The following is a 20,602-nucleotide window of genomic DNA, read 5'->3' as shown; positions in this document are numbered from 1 at the left end:
ATGTCTCTCTTTAGATATATTTAAAATTAAAAAAAATTTAGGCACATGTTATCATCTTTATAATTTATTCTTTCCACCACATACTCGTAATCATGAATATATATATTATAAATTAGTATCGATATTTTAATTGAATTTTCAAAATGTGATTTATCATATCAATCAAATCTTTTTGTTAATCTAATTATTAACTTAGTCATAAAATGAATATTTGAATTTGACGTGAAACATATTTAGTATGTATACTCCACGTACAACTTAATTTTGTGACATGCTAAAGGAATGTCACTCCTAAATTTCAATGACATGTTGGTTTTATTATTATTATTTAACATGACAAACTTAAGTTGCCGTTACGATAAGTATATATATTTATATTTAGAGGTTGATTAGTATATTTTAAATATATTTAACTTTAAAACTAATATTTAACATCTAAACGGAATAATAAATTTACAAGAAGTAATATTTTTTAACACTACATTTAAAAAATTAATCAAGTTTGGAATTAATTTAAAGTTGAAGTCATGTTTGAGGATGTTTGGCATATAATATAATATATAATTTGTTATAGGGAAAGAGCATCCTAGAATAGAAGGGCAAGGGCAAGGGCAAGGGCCGAATACATGGTATCCATCCCAAAAAAACATAACAGATCCAATTTGCTTAGATTTGGAACACATGCTGCAAAGTGCAAGTATCTTTCAGAGAGAGGACCCACAAATTACAATCAACATTTTCCCACATGTAATCACATGATGGCCATTGCATGCCATCACCACTACAACATTAGCTACAATTTAATCACGGGAAACCTTTCAAGAAAAAGACTTTAATCCCCAAATCAACCACCTTTCTCATCCCTTTAGCACAAGTTTCAAATTTTAATATCGATTTGATGATGTATTTTCTATATGAAAACAACACATTTTAGCCTATTAATTTCACCTTCACCTCAAAATCAAGTCATATAGAGCCATTTTCAATAAATAAATGCCTTTGAACTCGTGTACCAGCCTCTTATTGGTAAAATCCCACGTTTCTTCACCAAATGGGTACTCCTTTCACTGAAAATACCTACCCTTTAACGACCACCTTACCTGTTTTATAAATATTTTACCTCAACCAGAGAAGCCACGCAACACATTCAACTCTTTTCTGGTCCTAAAAACCTTCTCAGCCATGGCAGAGCTAGACAACCCAAATGTGATGTCAAATCTCATAACTTTCTTGTCTTCTCTCATCCAAAAAGTGGCTGAATCCAACGATCTAAACTGTGGGTTCCAGGCTCAGAAGATTTCAGTTTTTCATGGCCTAACACGCCCAACCATCTCCATTCAAAGCTACCTCCACAGAATTTACAAGTACGCCAATTGCAGCCGCTCTTGCTTTATTGTTGCTTATGTTTATCTTGATCGGTTTGCTCAAAGGCAACCCTCCTTGCCCATCAATTCTTTCAACGTTCATCGCTTGCTTATTACGAGTGTTAAGAAATGGCTTAAAATTGGTAGTGGATTGTTGTTGTTGGTAGTGGGTTGTTGGTGGTAGTGGATTAGTGGATGGTTGTTGGTGTCCATTTTCAACCACAAATCTTTGCCAAAGTTTTGGACAATTATGTCCTTGAACTCTCTTATAAATAGAGAGGTTCATTAGCCATATTGATCATCCCAAACCAAGAGAGAGCAAAGCTTGTTCTTTGAAAGCTAGGATTTTAGCTTTCGGGTTTTCTATAGGGGTTGAGAGTTGTGAGGTTCTCGGGTTGTGTCTTGAGTGTAAAACACTTGTAATCTTCATCTTGTTATAGTGAAATTTCTTTTCGCCTCTGCCCGTGGACGTAGGCATTAAAGCCGAACCACGTAAATCCTTGTGTTCACTTTATTTTTCGTTCCGGTCAATTTACTTGTAGTCATATCGGAGTTCTCGAATCGATCCTTTCCGCAACAACGAGTGTGATGGTTGCTGCAAAGTTCATGGATGATATGTAAGTGTTCTTAACTTGTTTGTATAAATCACTCATAGAATTCTTGGATTTCATTTATGGGTTTTGGGTATTTAGATACTTTGATCTCTTCCATGTTCTTTGAATTATGACTGAATTTACGCTCTCTTTTTTTTTTTTGGTTCTTTTCTTTTTTACCTTTTCCCCCTTAGTTGAAGTCAAATGATTAGACATGGTGGAATTGTAGAGCCATTGAATTTGCCAGAAGAATGATTTCTTTGCCGTTCCAACAAATTGTAGGCATGTGAATCCTGGCTGTCCTTCTGACAGTCAGAAGACAATATATATAGATACACAAAGTTGTTTCTGCAAAGAAGCCTATAATTGAAGTTCAGTGTGATAGGCCAACCTGTTCATTTTTTTGGTTCCTTTTGACCATACACTTCAAATATTCTGAAAAAAGAAAAAGTAAGACAAGTGGATAATACACTTTTAATATTCTACCAAAGTACCAAACATTGAGTTTGATCTGACTTTTGGAACATTTATCTTTGTAGGTATTACAACAATGCTTTCTATGCAAAAGTAGGAGGAATCAGTACAACAGAAATGAACTTCCTTGAAGTGGATTTTTTTTTTGGGTTGGGATTCCATTTAAATGTAAACCCCAAAACCTTTCACACCTACTATTCCTACCTGCAAAGACAGATGATGATGATGTTGCAACCTCCACCACCAAGTACTGCACCAGAATCCTCTATAGAGTCCACATTGAAAGTCCATTTGTGCTTTAGTGATGAGGAATCCACATCTCATCAAAAGGAACAAGTAGCTATTTAAGGCCTTCAATTTAGTGTTTAGCTCTCAATGTCGTTTCAATTTTGGCGTTTTCTTGTGGATTTCCTTTTCTTTTTTTTTTTTGGGGGGGGGGTGTTGGATCTCAAATTGTTTATGCATGTACAGATACTGGGAGTTGCTTTCTTTTTTACAGCCTGGCTATATATATATATGTCTTTTTTTTCTTTCTTCTGAATTTATTACTCCTGGTTTGTTTTGATTCATGACTGGCCTTTTTTTATTTTTCAATGAAGAGGAAAATTGTAAATTCCTTTAACACGTTGTTAGGTTCATTCTCATTGATGCTCCTCATTTTCCTCCCAATTCTAGTTGTTGTAAGGGAGTAATTTTGATTGATACCACATGCCGTTGTTCACGTTAAGATTCTCATGTATTAAGACTTCTGGGTTGAACAAAGAATGAAAGAAAATATGCTGCTTTAAAAATTCTTTTGGGAGAATTACCATTTTGAATTTAGATTTCGAATTAATTGTTGGAATTATTTTAAAATTTAATTTTTTTAACTTTATTTCAAATTAATCCAACAAAAATTTCAAATTCAAATTCAAGTTAAAATTAATATATATATATATAACACATGTGCAATCACATTTACAAGCAAGGTTGAGTGGCTTAGGATACTTCTCTCTTTGATGGCTTGGGGAAACGAATTTAGCATAGCTTAGGGTTTAATGCTAGGCTAGTCTAGGGACAGTCGGCCCACCAATACTCCAAATCTTTAGTTAAGGTGGTCTCATCTTTCCAGTAGTGAAGAGCACAAGGTTTTGTTTTCCAATGGTTTTGTGATATAATCGGGTTATCTCAATCTTCTTAGTTTCAAGTAAATCACAAATATTTATATAAAAGATTAAAATCCACTTCCATATTTTTTTTTTTGCAAAATACCCTTTTGCTAATTAATTCTTCCAAAAATAAATCATGAATTAATTTTTTTTAGTAATGATTAATAAAATTAGGGCGGTGAAAAAGGTAGTTGACAAAAAATAAAATATAATTTCAACAACTACTCTCTTCCACTAACACAAATCATTAGTTGATTGATTTGATCATTAATAATGCTAGCATGGTTTACAACAATCAATAGAAAATGATACTTGACATTGTTCTTGAGTTTTTTGGAAATCTTATTCGAACTATCCTGTCATTGTTGTCTATGTTTTGGATCGTATAGGTGTTAATATGATTGTAGGTTTTGTTTTTGGGAGAGTTTGAATTTGGTTAGCCCTACCTCCTCAACTTGGATTCGAATGGGTGGAGCCAAAACAGGAAGTTTGAAAATACAAGATTCCTTTGTCGATTACCCACGAACTTTAACTCCCTGAGGTTGTTCATTTAAGTATTCTTCATTATGACCTTCTCTATTTAACACTTGAAAGACTTAACTTTTTGACCTAAAAATGCATCAAATCACGTTGCTATGGTATCTAAAGTTTTAGGTTTTGGGTTGACTATCTTAAGTTTAGGTAGAGGAGAGCCATTGTAGGTTAAAATCAAGGAAACCAATTAAATCGATCCAATCGGTTCAGTTGATTTTGGTTTGAACGATTTTTCAGTTATGAGTTTGATTTTGTTGGTTGGTTTGATTATCAATTTTTGAATTTTCAAATTGACCTAGCCAAAAAAATATTGAATTTAATATATATTTAATTGTTTAAAATATATTTAAAATTCATAATATATAAATAAATATATATTATCTAAGCCCAATAATTAAAGTTGGTTAACTGACCAACCTAAAGTTGATTTGGTTATGTAGGTTTTTGAGCTCTAATTCAGTTGAGTCAATTTTTGTAGACTATGATCAATTAAGTCGGTTTATTAAAAACACCAACCGAAAAAGCCTAATGCTCTCCCTTAGGTTTAGGAGTATACCCTATCTATCGGCCACTGATAACTATTTAAAGCCACCTCCTTTGGCAAGGCTTTAGCTTCTACTCAATTTTTAGACATTAATGCACCACCAACTACAACATCTACAATAGACTTAAGTAGAGGTAAAAATCCATTATAAAATGCTTGAACTTCTATCTATTTGAGCATACCATAATATAAACATTTTTGTGATAAGTCGTTGAAACGTTCTCAAGACTTAGATAAAGACTCAAATTCAAACTACATAAAGTTATTTATTACATTTCTAAGCTTGGTAGTCTTCGCTACAAGTATCTATGGATCCTAGTGGTAAAGAGTTTAACCATAATCTAGATTTGTCCCTAAGTGAAAAAGGAAATAATGCAAGTCTAATAAGATCATCAATCACTCTAAGAGACTTGCAGGTTTGACATACATCTAAGAAATTAGAGAGATGTAAGTTAGGATCCTAACTAGACAGTCCATGAAATTGTGTAGAATTTTGGAGCATAGTTAAGCTAATTGGCTTAATTACAAAAGTATCAATATTGAAAGTAGGCCTTCTAATTAGAAGAAACTAAGTTACCATATTTTGTCACATCCTAAAAATCGGGTTAGTAGAAATTGGGTTAGTGAACAGAGAAAGTGGTCACACCCTGTTTTTAAATAAATGTTGTAGGATTGTGTTAAGTAAATTGATTTGGTTTAGTGGTTAGGTATTTGGTTGTGTGTTTGAGGTCTTGTGTTTGATTCCCTTCTTTTAAGGTTTTCTTTATTAATTTTTATTCCATATCTGATTTGTTTCGTAAGGGTTATCTTTAATTTTTGTAAATTATTGGTGAGGCATTAACTTACTCTTTGGTTTTAAGTTTGAATGTTGTTATGTGCAAAAGTAAAATTATTTTTACTTCTCGTTTGTTGTGTCGCCCATGTTGTCAGAGTGTGGGTCAAATCTGATTAATTGTCATATTGTGGTTATTTTTTTTAAGATTTGATAAAATTATTTCCTAAAAATCCTTCTTTGTTGTCTTTTCCTGCTTTCTCCATTATTGCCTTCACTTTTATTTTTCTTTTTGTTATTGGGAAATTTCTTTCTACCATTTATTTCTGCTTCTCCATCTCTCTCAAATTTCTTTGTATTCTTCATGTTAGTCCCTTTGATTTTTCTTTTGTCGTCTCTTTAGTCTTCCATTCTGTTACTATTTGGATTGGTGTCATCGCCTCTTCTGGATTCGTTGCTAGCTATGCATGGCAAAAGAGTTGGTAAAATCATCATATTTTCTTTTCTTTTATAAGTACTATTCGTTTAAAGGGTGCTATTTTATTTCAATTTTTTAAGAAGGTTTTGGTAGATGGTTGAGTTTGGTTATAGAGGTTTGATCGTTTTCTTTCGTGTAATTCTATTTAGGTAAAGGTTGTGTGATGCATATCCCTCTAAAGAATTAAGTTCGACGATATTCTTTTCTAGGGTAAGTGTTAAACGCTCGAGTTTAGGGGTTGATTGGGATAACTTAGTTGTAAGGGTCAAATGTCCGTTACTTTTGGCCACATATTTTTGGTATGAGTAAGGGCTAATTCTTGTGATTGATTGCTAATTGGTTTAGTTCGGATGTCATATGTAGGAATTGGAAATGTTGCTATAGTGTCAGCATCGTGTTACAGTCAGGTGTGTGACTTGAACTCGAAAAACCTGTGAAATTATGTGAAATCGAAATTGGCAATCGATGCCACACAGCTTTGTGTCTAGCCATGTGCCAAGCCATATGAGCCACATGAGCGTGTGCTTGATCGTGTGCTTGACCGTGTAGGCCACATTGTAACACCTCTAACCCGTCTCCGTTGTCGGATTAGGATTATGGAGTGTTATAGTACAAATTAGGACATTTATCATCAAACAAAAACAAAAATATAAAATAAATGATAACATTCAATAACTTATAAAAATCAGGGTAAACATACACTTACAGGCCTTAAATCAAGCTTACAAGGCCCTAAAAATAGTTTGGGAACAATCTAAGACTAATTTGAATCAAAATAGAAAAATATACAAAAATTTTAAAAATTTTGGAAACAGGGGTCACATGGCCGTGTGGCGAGACCGTGTAACTAACTGTGATCGTGTGAAATATCGTGCACCTAAAAATTTATAAGACACATGGCCGTATGTCCAGGTCGTGTGGAACAGCCTAGGCCGTGTGCACCTTAAAAAACTTCTAAAACAAGGCAAACTTTCATCCAACACTTAGGTTCCAAGCCAAATCAAAATCAACCATTTCCATACTTTAAAAACACATTTAAACAAGCCTAAACATGCCAAAACAATCAACCTAAGTGCCTAACCAATGTGTCCTCATTAACACCACAATTCAATTATCAATCTCAATTCATTTGACACATCAACTAATTTGCATTCAAATTCATAAGTTCATATATAAAACTCATGCCAAACTTATCATTTCTTCCTAATCATTCACATCCATTCATACCATGGTTCAAACACTTAAATAAGGTTTATATCAAATGACCAAAACAATTTTATATGAACATATTCAAACCAAGATTAAAGGTACATACACAATTAAACTTATACCAAGCTTAAAACGTAACACTTGTAATAAGTATCCAAACATATACAAACACACCTATTAGATATACATTTAATGGTTCAAAACACTCATTGAACACACAGGAACATGCCAAATCAATCAACCTATAGGTTCTAACCAATATGCCATTCAAAGGCACCTCAACTTAAAACAATTTACTTTCACTCCATAGCATAAGCTTACTTTACTACAACCATAACCATTTCAACCATTTAAATCGCACATATAAACATGTCTAAAACATACATTTACATGTTACTTAGAGTGACCAAAAGAAACTTATTTACAAAGCTTTACAAGTCCACCCCAAAACATAATCGCCAAAAGATATGACAAAACCAAATGGACCAAGGAACATATTCATGACACCTATTACATATGAGCCTTGTACATACCATTTATAACCATAGCCAAAATGTTCAAAAACTACAAAAATGATCGATGAATAGTGTGATAGGGCTCCAACAAGATTCTAACCGAATGAACTTTACGATGATCTACAAAATAGAGGAACAACAACCACATAAATATATAATGCTTAGTAAGTTCGTATAAAGAAACTTAAACTTACCATTCCTTAATATTAAATCATTCAATCATACTCATTAAATCATATAGCACTTGCCTTTCCTAACACCACAATTCACATCATTAGTATATATATTAACAATATATCCTCTATGAACATGGTATACAACATGAATTATTTATAGTTACTCATATTGCATCACATATGTGATTAATGCTCTTTTTCCATGCATTATTAAAGCTCATCTTACCATTTTGTAAGATCATCATTATCTATAATTTCATATATAAGCTTTTACATTCCTTTACTTACTCGTTGAACCATATAGAATAACACCAAATACTCAGGAACACCTTTCTATAAAACCATAACCTTTTCAACAATACTCACACGAGCTGTGAAATGGGCCTACTCACACGAGCTGTGGGTCAGAACGTTAGCTGTACGATGCTGCTCACACGAGCTATGGAGAATCCGCAACAAATGCAAGACCTCAGTCATCGATAGGACATCCAAGACCAGCACTCAAAACATATAATCCCTAATGAGATGTCATTTGTATCTTAAGCATTCTTTAGGTTCAAATGGGATTATAAACCGTCGAGTATACAAGTCATCATATTATTACCGAATCAATTATTTTTAACATAACATTAACTAAAAATAATCTATCAATAATTAATAAGCATATATCTCATATGAACTTACCTCGATTACAACAGTTGTATTAATAAAGTCGAGAACTATTCCGATAAACTTTTGTTTTCCCTGATTCACGTTTGATTGATTCTTTCTTGATATAAATAGTCATTTAATTCAATTAAATATTTCAAAAAATCTAAAATCATTAAATTTAATTTATTATTCACTTTAATATGAAATAACAAAATTATTCCTAACATTTTAACTTTATACCATTTAGTCATTAAACCCATGACATGAAAATTCACCATTTTTCTAACCAAAATATGCCAGCCTAATTTTTTCTATATAAGATACAAATGACATGTCATTACGGTTACCATGTTTCGGGTGCTGGTCCTGAATGTCCTACCGATGGTTGAGTTCCGGCATTTGTTGTAGATACTCGTTAGCTTGTGTGAGCGGCATTGTGTAGCTACATTTCGACTGTTAGCTTGTGTGAGTAGACTCATTTATGGCTCGAGTGAGCATCTATGTAAAGGAAAAGGAAAGGAAATGGTTTCAATCATGTGTTAACACACTTTGCGTGAGCTTCCCGTGTATCTGATATTATTCTAAGTGGTTCAACGGGTATGTAAACAGAAGGAACGGTAAGAGTTCCGATTGACTATACCATGAATTCATAGAAAGGTATGTATTAATGATAAAGAAAGTATGATTAACTATGTTGTGGAAAGAATGAGTTCAAATGTGCTATGTTCATGAAATCTATCTTATAATGTGATGATTTTGCTAAGTTATGTGTTTAATCACTAACTTGTGTTGTTGATGATGCTTAGGCTTGTGCCAAGCTATGTTGGATTGATTCATGTCTATTTTTAAGATTATGCATTGAAATGGTAAGCATTGTTCATGGTCTACGAACTTACTAAGCATTAGATGCTTACGATGTTGTTCTTTTCTATGTTTTTAAGATTATCAAAAGCTCAATCGGTTTGGAAGCTCGTCGGAGACCTATCACACTATCCAATGATTATATCGGTAGATTTTGATATTTTGATCATGGTTATAATGGCATGTATAGGTGGAATTGGGTTAATGTAATGGCCTAAATTCAAGGTTATCGGAACAGTGGTTTCGTAACCACAAATCCGATTTAAAGAAAAATTTATTTTAATATTTTTGCATGGATATTGATATGATAGGAAAATCATATGAAAATATCGATAGAAAAAATTTACCGATTTAGTGGTTAGTTAGAAAAAACAATTATTGAAGAAATTGGGTAAAATAAGGTATCGAGATCTCGATCTCCTAAAATCGAGTCAAAAATACTTTTATAAATATTTATGAAGTATTGGTATTATGGTATTAAAATTTCGTTAGAAAATTTCTACGTTTGGGTAGTTAATTAAGTAAAAAGAACTAAATTGAAAAGGGTGTAAAAGTTACTAGAAGGATTAAATAGCTCAATTGTTAAATGATGAGGGACATAAATTGCAAATAAGTCCAAAAGAAGATATTTTGGGCGGCATAAGCTGAGAAAAATCAGGAGAATTGGTGAAATAAGGGCAAAATGAGAAAATAACAAAATTTACTAAAATAAAAATGGGACCAACTTGTAATATCTAGAATTCTCTTAATATTTTCTTCATTATCATTAGCCAAAAACGTCCTAAGGGTTTATTCAAGCTGGAATTTCATAATTTTTGCACCAAGTGAGTTAATCCTTGCCTTTTTCTTGTAATTTTTGTGTTTCTAAGACTTATACAACTAGGTCCTATTACTAAATTCATTAGTTTTTGATTTTATGAATGGAATTGAAAGTTGCTATGAATATTTTCTGGAAGTTTATGATGAAATAGCATGAAATTGAAGCTTTAATTTGTTTATGAGATGATTTTATTAGGTAATTTCAATAGAAATTCATTTGTAGTACCTAATTGTAAAAAAGTTTGGAATCAAAGTCTAGTGCTAAAATTGTGATTTCCAAAGGTTATAAACTAGTTTAAAGTGATATAATAAAGTGTTAATTGAGAACAATCATCTCAATTGAGAGGTTAATTGAGCAGGGACAAAATTATCATTTATTGAAAGCTTAGGGGAAAAATGGTAATTAACATCATGCACTAAAACAATTTTGGACAGCAACAGTAGGTTAATTTATAAAAATCACCATAAACTGTGAAAATTGAATTAGAGGATGAATAAAATATGAAATTAAATCTTATTGAGTCTAGTTTCTTATAGAAGAAACGGTGTAAGTAATGAAATTATAAATCATGAGATATAATAGGTTTTGTGAGACAATATCAGAATGATTTCGGGTTCCCCTGTTCTGACTTTGGAAAATAATAAAAAATTGGAGAAAAATAATTAGAGGTTTAAATTTATATGTTTAAAATCCTTAATGAGTCTATTTTCAAAATAAGCAAACGATAACATCATCCGAATTTTGTACTAGGAGATAATTAATTTTTAGTGTAGAAGGGTCAAAACTGTCAGACAGCAAAATAGGGATGACTTTAAAGAATAAACTGTACTTATTGGCTAAACCAAAAATTCTGAAAATTTTATGGTAAGAAGATATATGAGTCTAGTTTTATGGAAAATTAGCAGATCTTAATTTAGAGTTCCGTAACTCAAGATATAAATAATTTAGTGACTATGACTCAAGGAGACAGCTCTAAATGAACTATAAATAATAATGGGATTATAGAGAATGTTACATATGAACATGAAATGTATTAAATAAATGATTAAATTTATTTATTTAAATTTAGAAAATTCAAATACGAAGCTAGATCGAGGAAATGAAAAAGTTCAGGATTAGTAGATTTTTGCATATGAACAAGTATCGAGGTACGTTCGTGTAACTTGATTTATATTCTTAAATGCTTGAAATGTTTGTTATTGATGTGAATATGATTTGAATGTTCATTAAATGAAATTGATGAAACATTGATATATTTGATAAAAAGGGGAAGAGATCCCGGTTGAATGGAAGGAAAATTCGATGGATCTCTGAAAAGGAATTGACGGTAAAAAGGATCTAGCCCGGACGGGTGATCCTATCCTGATATAGCCCTCTCGAAGAATATGTGGAAAATGTATTTAGCCCGGACGGGTAATCCGAATTAGGGTCTGAATTTAGCCTGGACTGGTAATTCAGATCCAAGCTCATTAGAGTAATTGTCATTGCAGGGGATTTAGCCTGGACTGGTAATCCCGACAATACTCTATGAGTTTATATTGCAGGGTATTTAGCCTAGACTGGTAATCCCGCTAAAAGGATGAGGTTCGTGGGAGTGTGCTCTCTGAAATGGAAATGTGCGCACATGAATATGAATTGACGGACCCAGATTTGTACACTTAGGTGTACCCCTGAAAATCCATCGAAATTTTAAGTAGTTCATCGGGATAAATATGGAAAAATAACAAGGGAATGGAAATCATGGTATTGATGAGCTCATCAATCATGATATATATATTATTGATATATGGAAATTATTGAACTAACTTGAATGTTGAGTTTGTGCATGTTAAGGGAATAATGCATTGAATGGATGTATGAATGTTTATTGCATTGTATTGAAAATATTAGGTAAGTATAATTCTTGTTACATGAGCTTACTAAGCACAAAGTGCTTACCCTGTTTCCTTTACCCCTGTGTTGTAGTGTTAAGAGCTCGGAGGTTGGATTTGGTCGGTGACGCATCACACTATCAACCTCAAGTTCTTGATATATAAAGAAACTTTATTTTGAAAATCAATGGCATGTATAAGCTAGTATAATAAATGTTAATGTGAAATGAATGAATGGTTAGTCATTGGTATGGCTAACAAATTTTGATTTTGGTATGTGATGAGGTTATCTTATGAATATGTTAAATCTATCTTGAAAATATGTTGAAATGGATTGGTTGTGTTGGATTGGTCTCGGTTTAAAATTGCAGGGAAGATTAGATATTTATAAAGGTGTTATATTGAGTTCATAAAAAAAACTTTGGGATTTTGCGAAAAAATATCTTATGGTTTCGATTTAATCCTGGTTTGGCCCCGATGTATGTTTTGGGCTTCGGAGGCCCATCCAAGGGACGTCATGACATGTTTCGATAAATGAATAGTATTTAACTCGTAATAACAAAAAAATTTTTCGGTAAAATTTGTTAATGCCTCATACCCTATTTCAGCGACGAATACGGGTAGGGGGTATTACAGTTAATGATTTAGTTGTTGTTTTTGGCATGTATATATGGTATATGGTTGGTGTGCTTTTGGCATTTTGATGCTTTGATGGTTGGTGTTTATATGGCTAAGTGGATGTATGTTTTGAGTGACCAAATTTGGTATGTTCATAATGTGGCCAAGTGGGGTTATGCTTTGATGTAGTTACGAGCTATTTGTGTTGGCATAAATGTGGTCATATATGGTAAGTTTGGTTTGGTTTGGTAATAAGTAGTTGCGTATGGTGGTATATGGTTGGTGTGCTTTTGGCATTTTGATGCTTTGATGGTTGATGTTGATATGGCTAAGTGGATGTATGTTTTGAGTGACCAAATTTGGTATGTTCATAATGTGGCCAATTAGGGTTATGCTTTGATGTAGTTACGAGCTATTTGTGTTGGCATAAATGTGGTCATATATGGTAAGTTTGGTTTGGTAATAAGTAGTTATGTATGGTTGAATTATGGATAAATATACACATGTTTAGATAGGTTTTATAAATTGTGATTGAGGTGCCTTTTGGCATATTGGTTGTATGGTTATTTGGTCTATTGAAATGGTCTTATTATGCATGTTTTGGTGCCTTAATTCTAGGTGCAATTGGCTTGTAGGTACGTGTAGGAATTGGGTGAAAAAAATGGCTTGAATATGGCCTATTTCTTGTCCACACGGCCTAAGACACGGGCATGTGTCTCAGCCGTGTGTCATGCGACACAGCTGTGTGTCCCTGTTGGTTTTAATGGTTGTTCTTCGAAAGTTACACGGCCTAGCACACGGCCTGGCACACGGGCGTGTGAGGCCATTTCAAGAGTTACATGGCCTTACACATGGGCGTGTGACCCAAGTCAGAGAGTTACACAGGCACGGACACGGGCTGGGTGTCCCTATTTCGAATGTTACACAGCCTGAGACACGGGCGTGCGACCCCCGCAGTGTGAATTTTTCCAACTTTTTTCTTAAGGTTTCATATGTTCCTGATTTAGTCCCGAATCGTTTCTAAAGTATTTTTTAAGGCCTCGAGGGCTCGAATAAGGGACGATATGCATGTGTTTGAATGGATTTTGCTATGATTATGAAATGTTTGGAAATTGATGATTGTAAATTATGTTTTTATGATAATGCTCTATAACCCTATTCTGACGACGGATACGGGTTAAAGGTGTTACAAATATATTGCCATATGTCACTTCTTTATTGGTTATAAGCACTGTAATAGTTTTTTTAATGTCGTTAAAAAAAAGGTTGAATTAAACCGTATGGAAAAATGATAGTTTAAGAACTAAAGTGGGCCAAAAACATTTAGGTACCAAAGTGAGAATGGATAAAGTTCGAAGACTAAATTGAATATTAAGCGTTGCGAATGTTGTTTGTGCTTTCTATATGGGTGGATTAGTTTGAGGTTAAATGTTTGGACTTTTAATTTGGGGTGAGGTTATCATGCTTCATACAAGATGCAGGTAAGTTAGGGGATGTCAGAACTTGCGCTCCATGATGCTTTAAAATTGCTATACCCCTACCTAGATTGAGGCTCGTGGCAACATGAGAACCAACCAGAGAGACTCGCAAGCAGTGCCCTCACTTTGTAGTGTCTGGATGGTCACTTAGTGATCAACTACTCATGTGCCTTATACCCCTTCACGGGTGGTCCGTTTGTCCTTAACCACTTGGTCGGATCCTGTGTTAAGCCATTCGTTACTAACGAGTGCACTGTCTTCAAGAGGACCACGTGAGAACTATCATCCACCTATAAATACCCCAAAGCACAACATAGAGAGGGCTCCTCTCCATTTTCCTACTCATCTTTCTTCGACATTTTCGGCTCTTAGCCCTAGCATGCGTGAATCAGCTTTCTTCAATACCACCCCCACTCCTTTTTCTCCACCCTTGTTGATATCGTGTATCAACAAAAATGCTTAAGTTAACAAAAAGGTGTGACGTAATGGAGAAAGCAAAGGAATATCTTAGTAGGATAACAACAAGAATGATGAACATGGAGGTGTAACTCTCATAGTTGGTCTTTGTGGTTGTCTTGGGGCTATCCTTCGAATAGATTGGTTGATCCCTTTATCATGACCCGATAAAACTGGTAGGGTTATGCAAAGGTCAGTTTACTAGCTTTTCAGTCTATGCATGTTAGTACCAATCTAACATAAAGCTATCTTATTTTGAATTGTTTGGCAATTACCTGGTATGTGACTTTGACCCTTTTTATACGAGCTAGTATAACAAATGCATAATTTAATTAATTTATCATATGAATAAGAGATTCATGCCAACAACTAAATGATGTAGTGTTAAGAGTAATTTCAATGTCCGGTTTTAACAACCTCATATATGAAAAAAAGATTCTTTTGTTTTGCTTTCATGTAATGCAAGGAACAATGATGACACAATTTTCTAGAGAACAAGTAATCATGCTCAAAAGATAACAATGAAAATTCTAAACTCTCTCATGAACTGATTCATTTCATCATGCAATAAAAAGAAGCTGCACATTGTAAACAGTGTGGATTCGTCTAACGCAGTCGGCTCCTCGTATCACCAACAATTCCCCATTTCTTGAGCAACCACACGGTGAACCGTATCGACTCCGCAAGAAATAGAAGACCCATCAAAATCACCACTATATACACTTCCCTCATTTTCGTTGGACCCATATAGATTACAGCAATTACGTAAGTTGCCGTCATTGAAAGTATGGCCAACCTTAAGCCTGCTCTGAGAGGGAATCCACTTGTAAGCAGAGATATCATGGCAAGCGATGCAAAGAAACCAATGGCATTAAACACAATGAACACCGCAAAGATTTCAGGGTCACTCGCCATTACAGCTTCTCCAGGATTCATGGTTCTCTTTTGAACTATCGTAACGGTCTGAGATTTTCGTTTATCAGCTTCCCAGAAACCACTTGGAGGGCTCAGAACCGCTTGGTACGTGACCGTTGCTATTAGGACTGCCACAACCATTAGTGCATTTTGAGTGTCGGTGGATGATTCCGCTACCTCTCTCATTAGTTCCTTCCATAGGTTCCATGAACAAGCAGATTGTGCTATTTGCCTGTTTGGGTTTTCTGTTCGAGTTCGGACATAAGCAGGGTCTGTTGTTATTTCTCGGCCTTTCACAGCTCCAGCTTGCTGGAACATCTGATAAATATGAATATCATGATGATAAAAATCACTTCCATTTTGGAGCAAAAGATCCAGGACATCCTTCGGTGTGAATCCACTGGTGTTTACTGTATTTACGTTAACTCCACAAGCAAGTGCTTCTCCACCGATTAATAGACCTATAATCTGCAAACCAGTACCGCTTAAAGTAATCCGATCCAAATTCACCCAACTGAAATATCTAAGAGAAATGAATTAATGAATAAGAAAAGATGAAAGTAATTGTAACTAGACTTGCCTCATGTTGTCTATTGAAGGTTGCCTGATGTAAAACGGTGTTGCCCTCGGTGTCTTTCCAGTTTAAGATTTCCATCATTTGTAACCTCCTTATCTCCTCAATCAATACCCTTGCAGCTTCAATCTGATTGCTTTTCACAGTCAAATGAAGGGCGGTTTCGCCGCAAGCCGTCACTTGTTTAAGAGACTCGGGGCAAGCCCACACCAGTTCCTTAACAACATCCACTCTCCCTTTTAAAGCCGCGCAATGGAGTGGAACTTTGCCGTCTTTCCCCTTCAAAAGGCATATATCATATCCAACCCTCATAAGCTCTCTTATTATCTCAATGTGCCCATTTGCTGAAGCAACATGTATAGGACTAAAACCATTTTCGTTTAGCTCCCTAGTGAATGCCGGCTTTCTGCTCACGATTTCCTTTGTGATTTCCACTTGTCCTGCCAATGCGGATACGTGTAGAGGATTATAGACTGAATTTAACGCAACTCGGTCGAGCAGAAATGGATCTTCCTCGAGTAACGAGTGAAATGCAGATATATCTCCACAACGAGCTGCTTCAAACAATCTTGATTCCATTTCTACTTGATCTTGTTGTTGTTGCCCTTGGCAGTGCTGAGAAATGCAGTATCAGCTTTCCGTGTTCAAGGGAACAATCCGGTATATTTTATATGATTGAATTCGTAATCATGAAGCTTCATGGGAATACGTGAATTGTTGCCTATTGGACTGGAAATGGAATTTAGAAACGTGGACATATTTTGGCTTGCAATGCAAGCAAGCCAACAAAGAAATAATTTTCTTAAACTGGATCTGTTTCTTTTTCGAGTAGTACTTTACTTTTGATACCTGGAAATCAGAATAAAAGAAACTTAAAATCGGAAAGATTATAAATCCTTACTGTATATTGAGTAAAAGAAAGATTGAATCTAAAACGTTGATCTTCGTCATGATTCTCCTCTCACTGAAAGGAAAGGCAAAGAACATGTGTTGATCACGCAGCTAGCTACCAAGGAAGCACTGAACCAATCCGATGAAGGTGCAACACCGATCGACGGGGAAGAAGCTGATGGTGGGAGTTGGTGGCTTGGTGCAATGGCTCAAACCTAGAGAAAAATAAACTAAACCCATGCACGTTTCACCAAATAAGCAACCCTCGGGAAGAGAGATCAAAGGTGACTTGGATACTTTGCGGGTTAAACAAATAGAAGCGAAGTCTGTCGGATAATACGTACATAATATCAAACATTTTATGTAAAAGAATATCTATTTAAAAAAAAAAATTTCAGGAATGGTCTATAAGTCTTATTAAACACTTGTGTAATTTTTAGTTGATTTATTTTAGATTTTTAGTTATTTTATTTAAAATTTATATAATATTATAAAAGGATAATATAGTTTTTAGTCTTTAAATTTCGTAATTAGGTTTATTTTAATACTTATACTTTTGTTAGTCATTTTAGTATTTAAACTTGATAACTAAATTTATTTTGATCCCTAAAGTTGAAAAATATTAAAGTCTGATGACGTAACACTCTAATATTGTGCCACATAATCACTTGAAATGTTAAAAATTTATATAAAATTTTAAGTGATAACGTGAAATAATTTGAGAGTGTCATATATAATGTTATAATAATCGAACCAGTAGTTAAACTGGTTAGACCACTAATTTCCGATTCAATCGGTTTGATCAGTTTAATTGCTAAACCTTTACTAACTAAATAAATAATTAAAAATCTACTCAACTATTGGTTTTTTTCCCCAATTTTTTTTCCAGTTTCAAGCATTTTCCGATTCAATCGTTTCAACCTCTTGTTTGTATCAGCATACTAGTTGGTTCTCTATCCAATTGGTTTGACCCGCCAATCCAGTCATGTTCAAAGACCATTGTCCACATCATCAAATCTTGACAGAATCCAAATTCAAGTACCAAAGTAGCCACCAATTAAGTGGGCCAAAAATTTATTATCCTAGTATAAAAAGACAAAAACACCATCATAATAATATTAGTTATCATTTAAAAGAAAGAATATATTAATTATTTCCTAACTAAGTTTGTGTATGATTAATTTGTGACATCAACTCAATGAGAGATTTTATAATAAGTATAAATTTACCCTGATTTTCTTACCCTATCAATAAAAATATGTTAAAATATATTGTAATTTCTTTTAATAAATTTTATTAATAATATGAGATAAATTTTAAACATAATATTTAAGAAATAAAAATTTTATCGAACAGTGGCTGCAGCATACAGATGTGAACTGGTTGTTTCGCGTCGTAGCTACCCTTTGGTCATTGTGGTTTCATCAGAACTTAATTTGTTATAAAGCAAAAGATGTACGATCTTCCGACTTTAATATTTATTTTGCTGATGCGTTTTTGCAAAAATGGTCCTCTTCAAAGCATGCTTTTGTTAGTCTCTAGCCTAATTAGCGCTGTGGAGAAGCAGGTTATTTTACCCATCTAATCCAAAAAAAATTTAATATTTATAAAAATGACCCTAGTTTTAAAACATTTATCAAAATGACCTAAAATAAACAGTAGATTTGAGTTTTGGGAACCCAATGGCCAGCACTACTTAGTGTTTTGGCTCCATCATTACCTGATTATTGTGTCAGGCTTTAAAAAAATAATTTTTTTGAGTTTGAGAACCCAATGGCCGACACCAAGGTGTTTTTTTTAAAATTGTATTATATTGGTATACAAAAATACCAGTATTTAAAAAAAATTGGTTCTGGCCATGTAATGGCCGGCACCAAAGACAATAATAAAAAAAATTTGGTGCTGGCCAATAGATGGCCGGCACTAGCTACAATTTTCGGTTCTCAATGCACATTTTTTTTACTTTGGGACACCGATGGCCGACACTAGTGTATTTAAAAAAAATTTGGGTGCTGGTCATGTAATGGCTGGCACCAAATACAATTTTCGACTCCCAATGCATTTTTTTTATTTTTGAACACTGACGGTCGGCACCAGTGTATTTAAAAAAAATTTAGGTGCTGGCCATGTAACGGCTGGCACCAAGTACATTTAATAAAAAAACTTTTTTTTGGTGCTGGCCAATAGATGGCCGGCACCAAGTACAATTTTTGGTCTCCAAGGCAATTTTTTTTTATTTTAGGACACTGACGGTCGACACCAGTGTATTTAAAAAAGAAATGATAAATACAACTGAAGAAGGCTGTGTATTTTAAAGTCGGAAAAAATAGGAATGAGATTCAACAAGCGTGTTTCGTTGGCAGATTTAAAACGTAAAATTAGTACAAAGATAGCAATCTGTTGCGAAAAGAAAAGTTGAAACTATTTTACAAATTTCGGGTTTCAACAGATCCACTTAAGTTCTCAGAAATGAAGCTTGAAGATGATGATGATCTAGTGACAATGATAGAAATTTATTGCCCCCTTAAGATAGAAAATCCCAGCCTGGTTGAGTTGTTCACGAAGATAGCTGAATCAGATCCCATTCAAGTTGTAATTCCAGCAAGCCAGCGCTTTGGAATTGATTTTGATCTTAACGTCTCTTGGGAAGATCAGTCGGGTTTTGGACGGTCAATGCCAACTCCTGAAAATCCAAACACCGGTGGAAGTTCATATAACATCCTAAACTGGTGTACTCGTCTAAAGATCCATCTAGAGGTGTTAGCCACCATAGAAGATGGTGATAAAGGGTCCAATAATGATGATCAGTCCCACCGTGATCCCAACGATGATTTCAGTAACCCCGATTTTGATGACATCCCTAAAGACATAGACGATGAAGGGCTGGTAGAGGGTGAAAATGCAAACCCCCATTCGGCTGGGAACACGGGCCCTGGTATAGTTATAAGAAATAATCCAGGGTCCTTCATGACCGACGTGGATCCTGATGCGGCTCTTGCACATGAGTTCCTAGAATATACAAATATTATGCCGACACCTACTTGATGATGAATTCAACTATGAAGAGTTGTTCGTAGGACAATAATTCTATAACAAAAAAGACTGTTTACATGCTATAAAACAACTTAGCTTGAAGTTAGGTGTGGATTATAAAGTAACGAAGTCGACACAGTCTTTGTACGTAGAAGAATGTTGGAAAGCCTCAAGTGGTTGTAACTAGCGTGTTCGAGCCGCGTTAATGTAGCGGACACAAATGAGGATGATAAGGAAACTCGAAGGCCCACACACATGCATATTTGTTCGTATGTTGCAAGACCATTGAAAATTAGATGCAAAAACTATATGCAACTACATCATCCTTTTAGTGAAAGGGTCACCCACCATTTAGGTGTTGGTCCTTATTGCGAAAATGTAAGCTCGGTTCAAGTATAAAGTGTCGTACCGAAAGGCATGGTGGGCAAAGTAAATGGCGATGCGAGAGTTGTATGGTGACTGGGATGCGTTATATAACGAGCTTCAAGGGTGGATAGTCGAGATGCGGGAGTATGTGCTTGGGACAGTGAATGATTTGAAAATACTGTCGTATAAAGGCCCGGACGAGGAGATACAATCGGGGAACGAGTTTTTCACCGATTGTTTTGGACATTCGAGCTGTGTGTT

The 20,602-nt window shown here is 34.4% G+C and overlaps 2 protein-coding genes across 3 annotated transcripts; one reads left to right on the top strand and one right to left on the bottom strand.

Annotated features, from left to right (window-relative positions):
* The first annotated feature begins 715 nt into the window (after positions 1–715).
* LOC107915936 (cyclin-U4-1) lies at positions 716–2,998 on the top strand. 2 transcript variants are annotated; one of them, XM_016845122.2, is made up of 3 exons: positions 716–1,496; positions 1,949–1,981; positions 2,497–2,998. In XM_016845122.2, exons 1-3 carry the CDS (start codon positions 1,183–1,185, stop codon positions 2,777–2,779), a joined length of 630 nt encoding a protein of 209 aa, XP_016700611.2. In that variant the 5' UTR covers positions 716–1,182; the 3' UTR covers positions 2,780–2,998. The 2 variants fall into 2 exon arrangements, 1 of the variants encoding a protein (XP_016700611.2); XR_001689322.2 differs by adding an exon at positions 2,152–2,407 and having other exon boundaries at positions 735–1,981.
* A 12,170-nt stretch (positions 2,999–15,168) lies between these two features.
* On the bottom strand, positions 15,169–16,630 carry LOC107908456 (ankyrin repeat-containing protein BDA1). Its single transcript, XM_016835629.2, has 2 exons — positions 16,058–16,630; positions 15,169–15,945 (listed from the first exon to the last, which is right to left on the bottom strand). The coding sequence occupies exons 1-2, from the start codon at positions 16,628–16,630 to the stop codon at positions 15,169–15,171; spliced, it is 1,350 nt and encodes a 449-aa protein (XP_016691118.1).
* Between the last annotated feature and the right edge of the window lie 3,972 nt (positions 16,631–20,602).

Source organism: Gossypium hirsutum, chromosome D08 (assembly GCF_007990345.1).
Source record: "Gossypium hirsutum isolate 1008001.06 chromosome D08, Gossypium_hirsutum_v2.1, whole genome shotgun sequence".
Classification (NCBI taxonomy): domain Eukaryota; kingdom Viridiplantae; phylum Streptophyta; class Magnoliopsida; order Malvales; family Malvaceae; genus Gossypium; species Gossypium hirsutum.
Note: the sequence above shows the minus strand (reverse complement) of the source record. Positions and strands in the feature narration are given on the sequence as shown.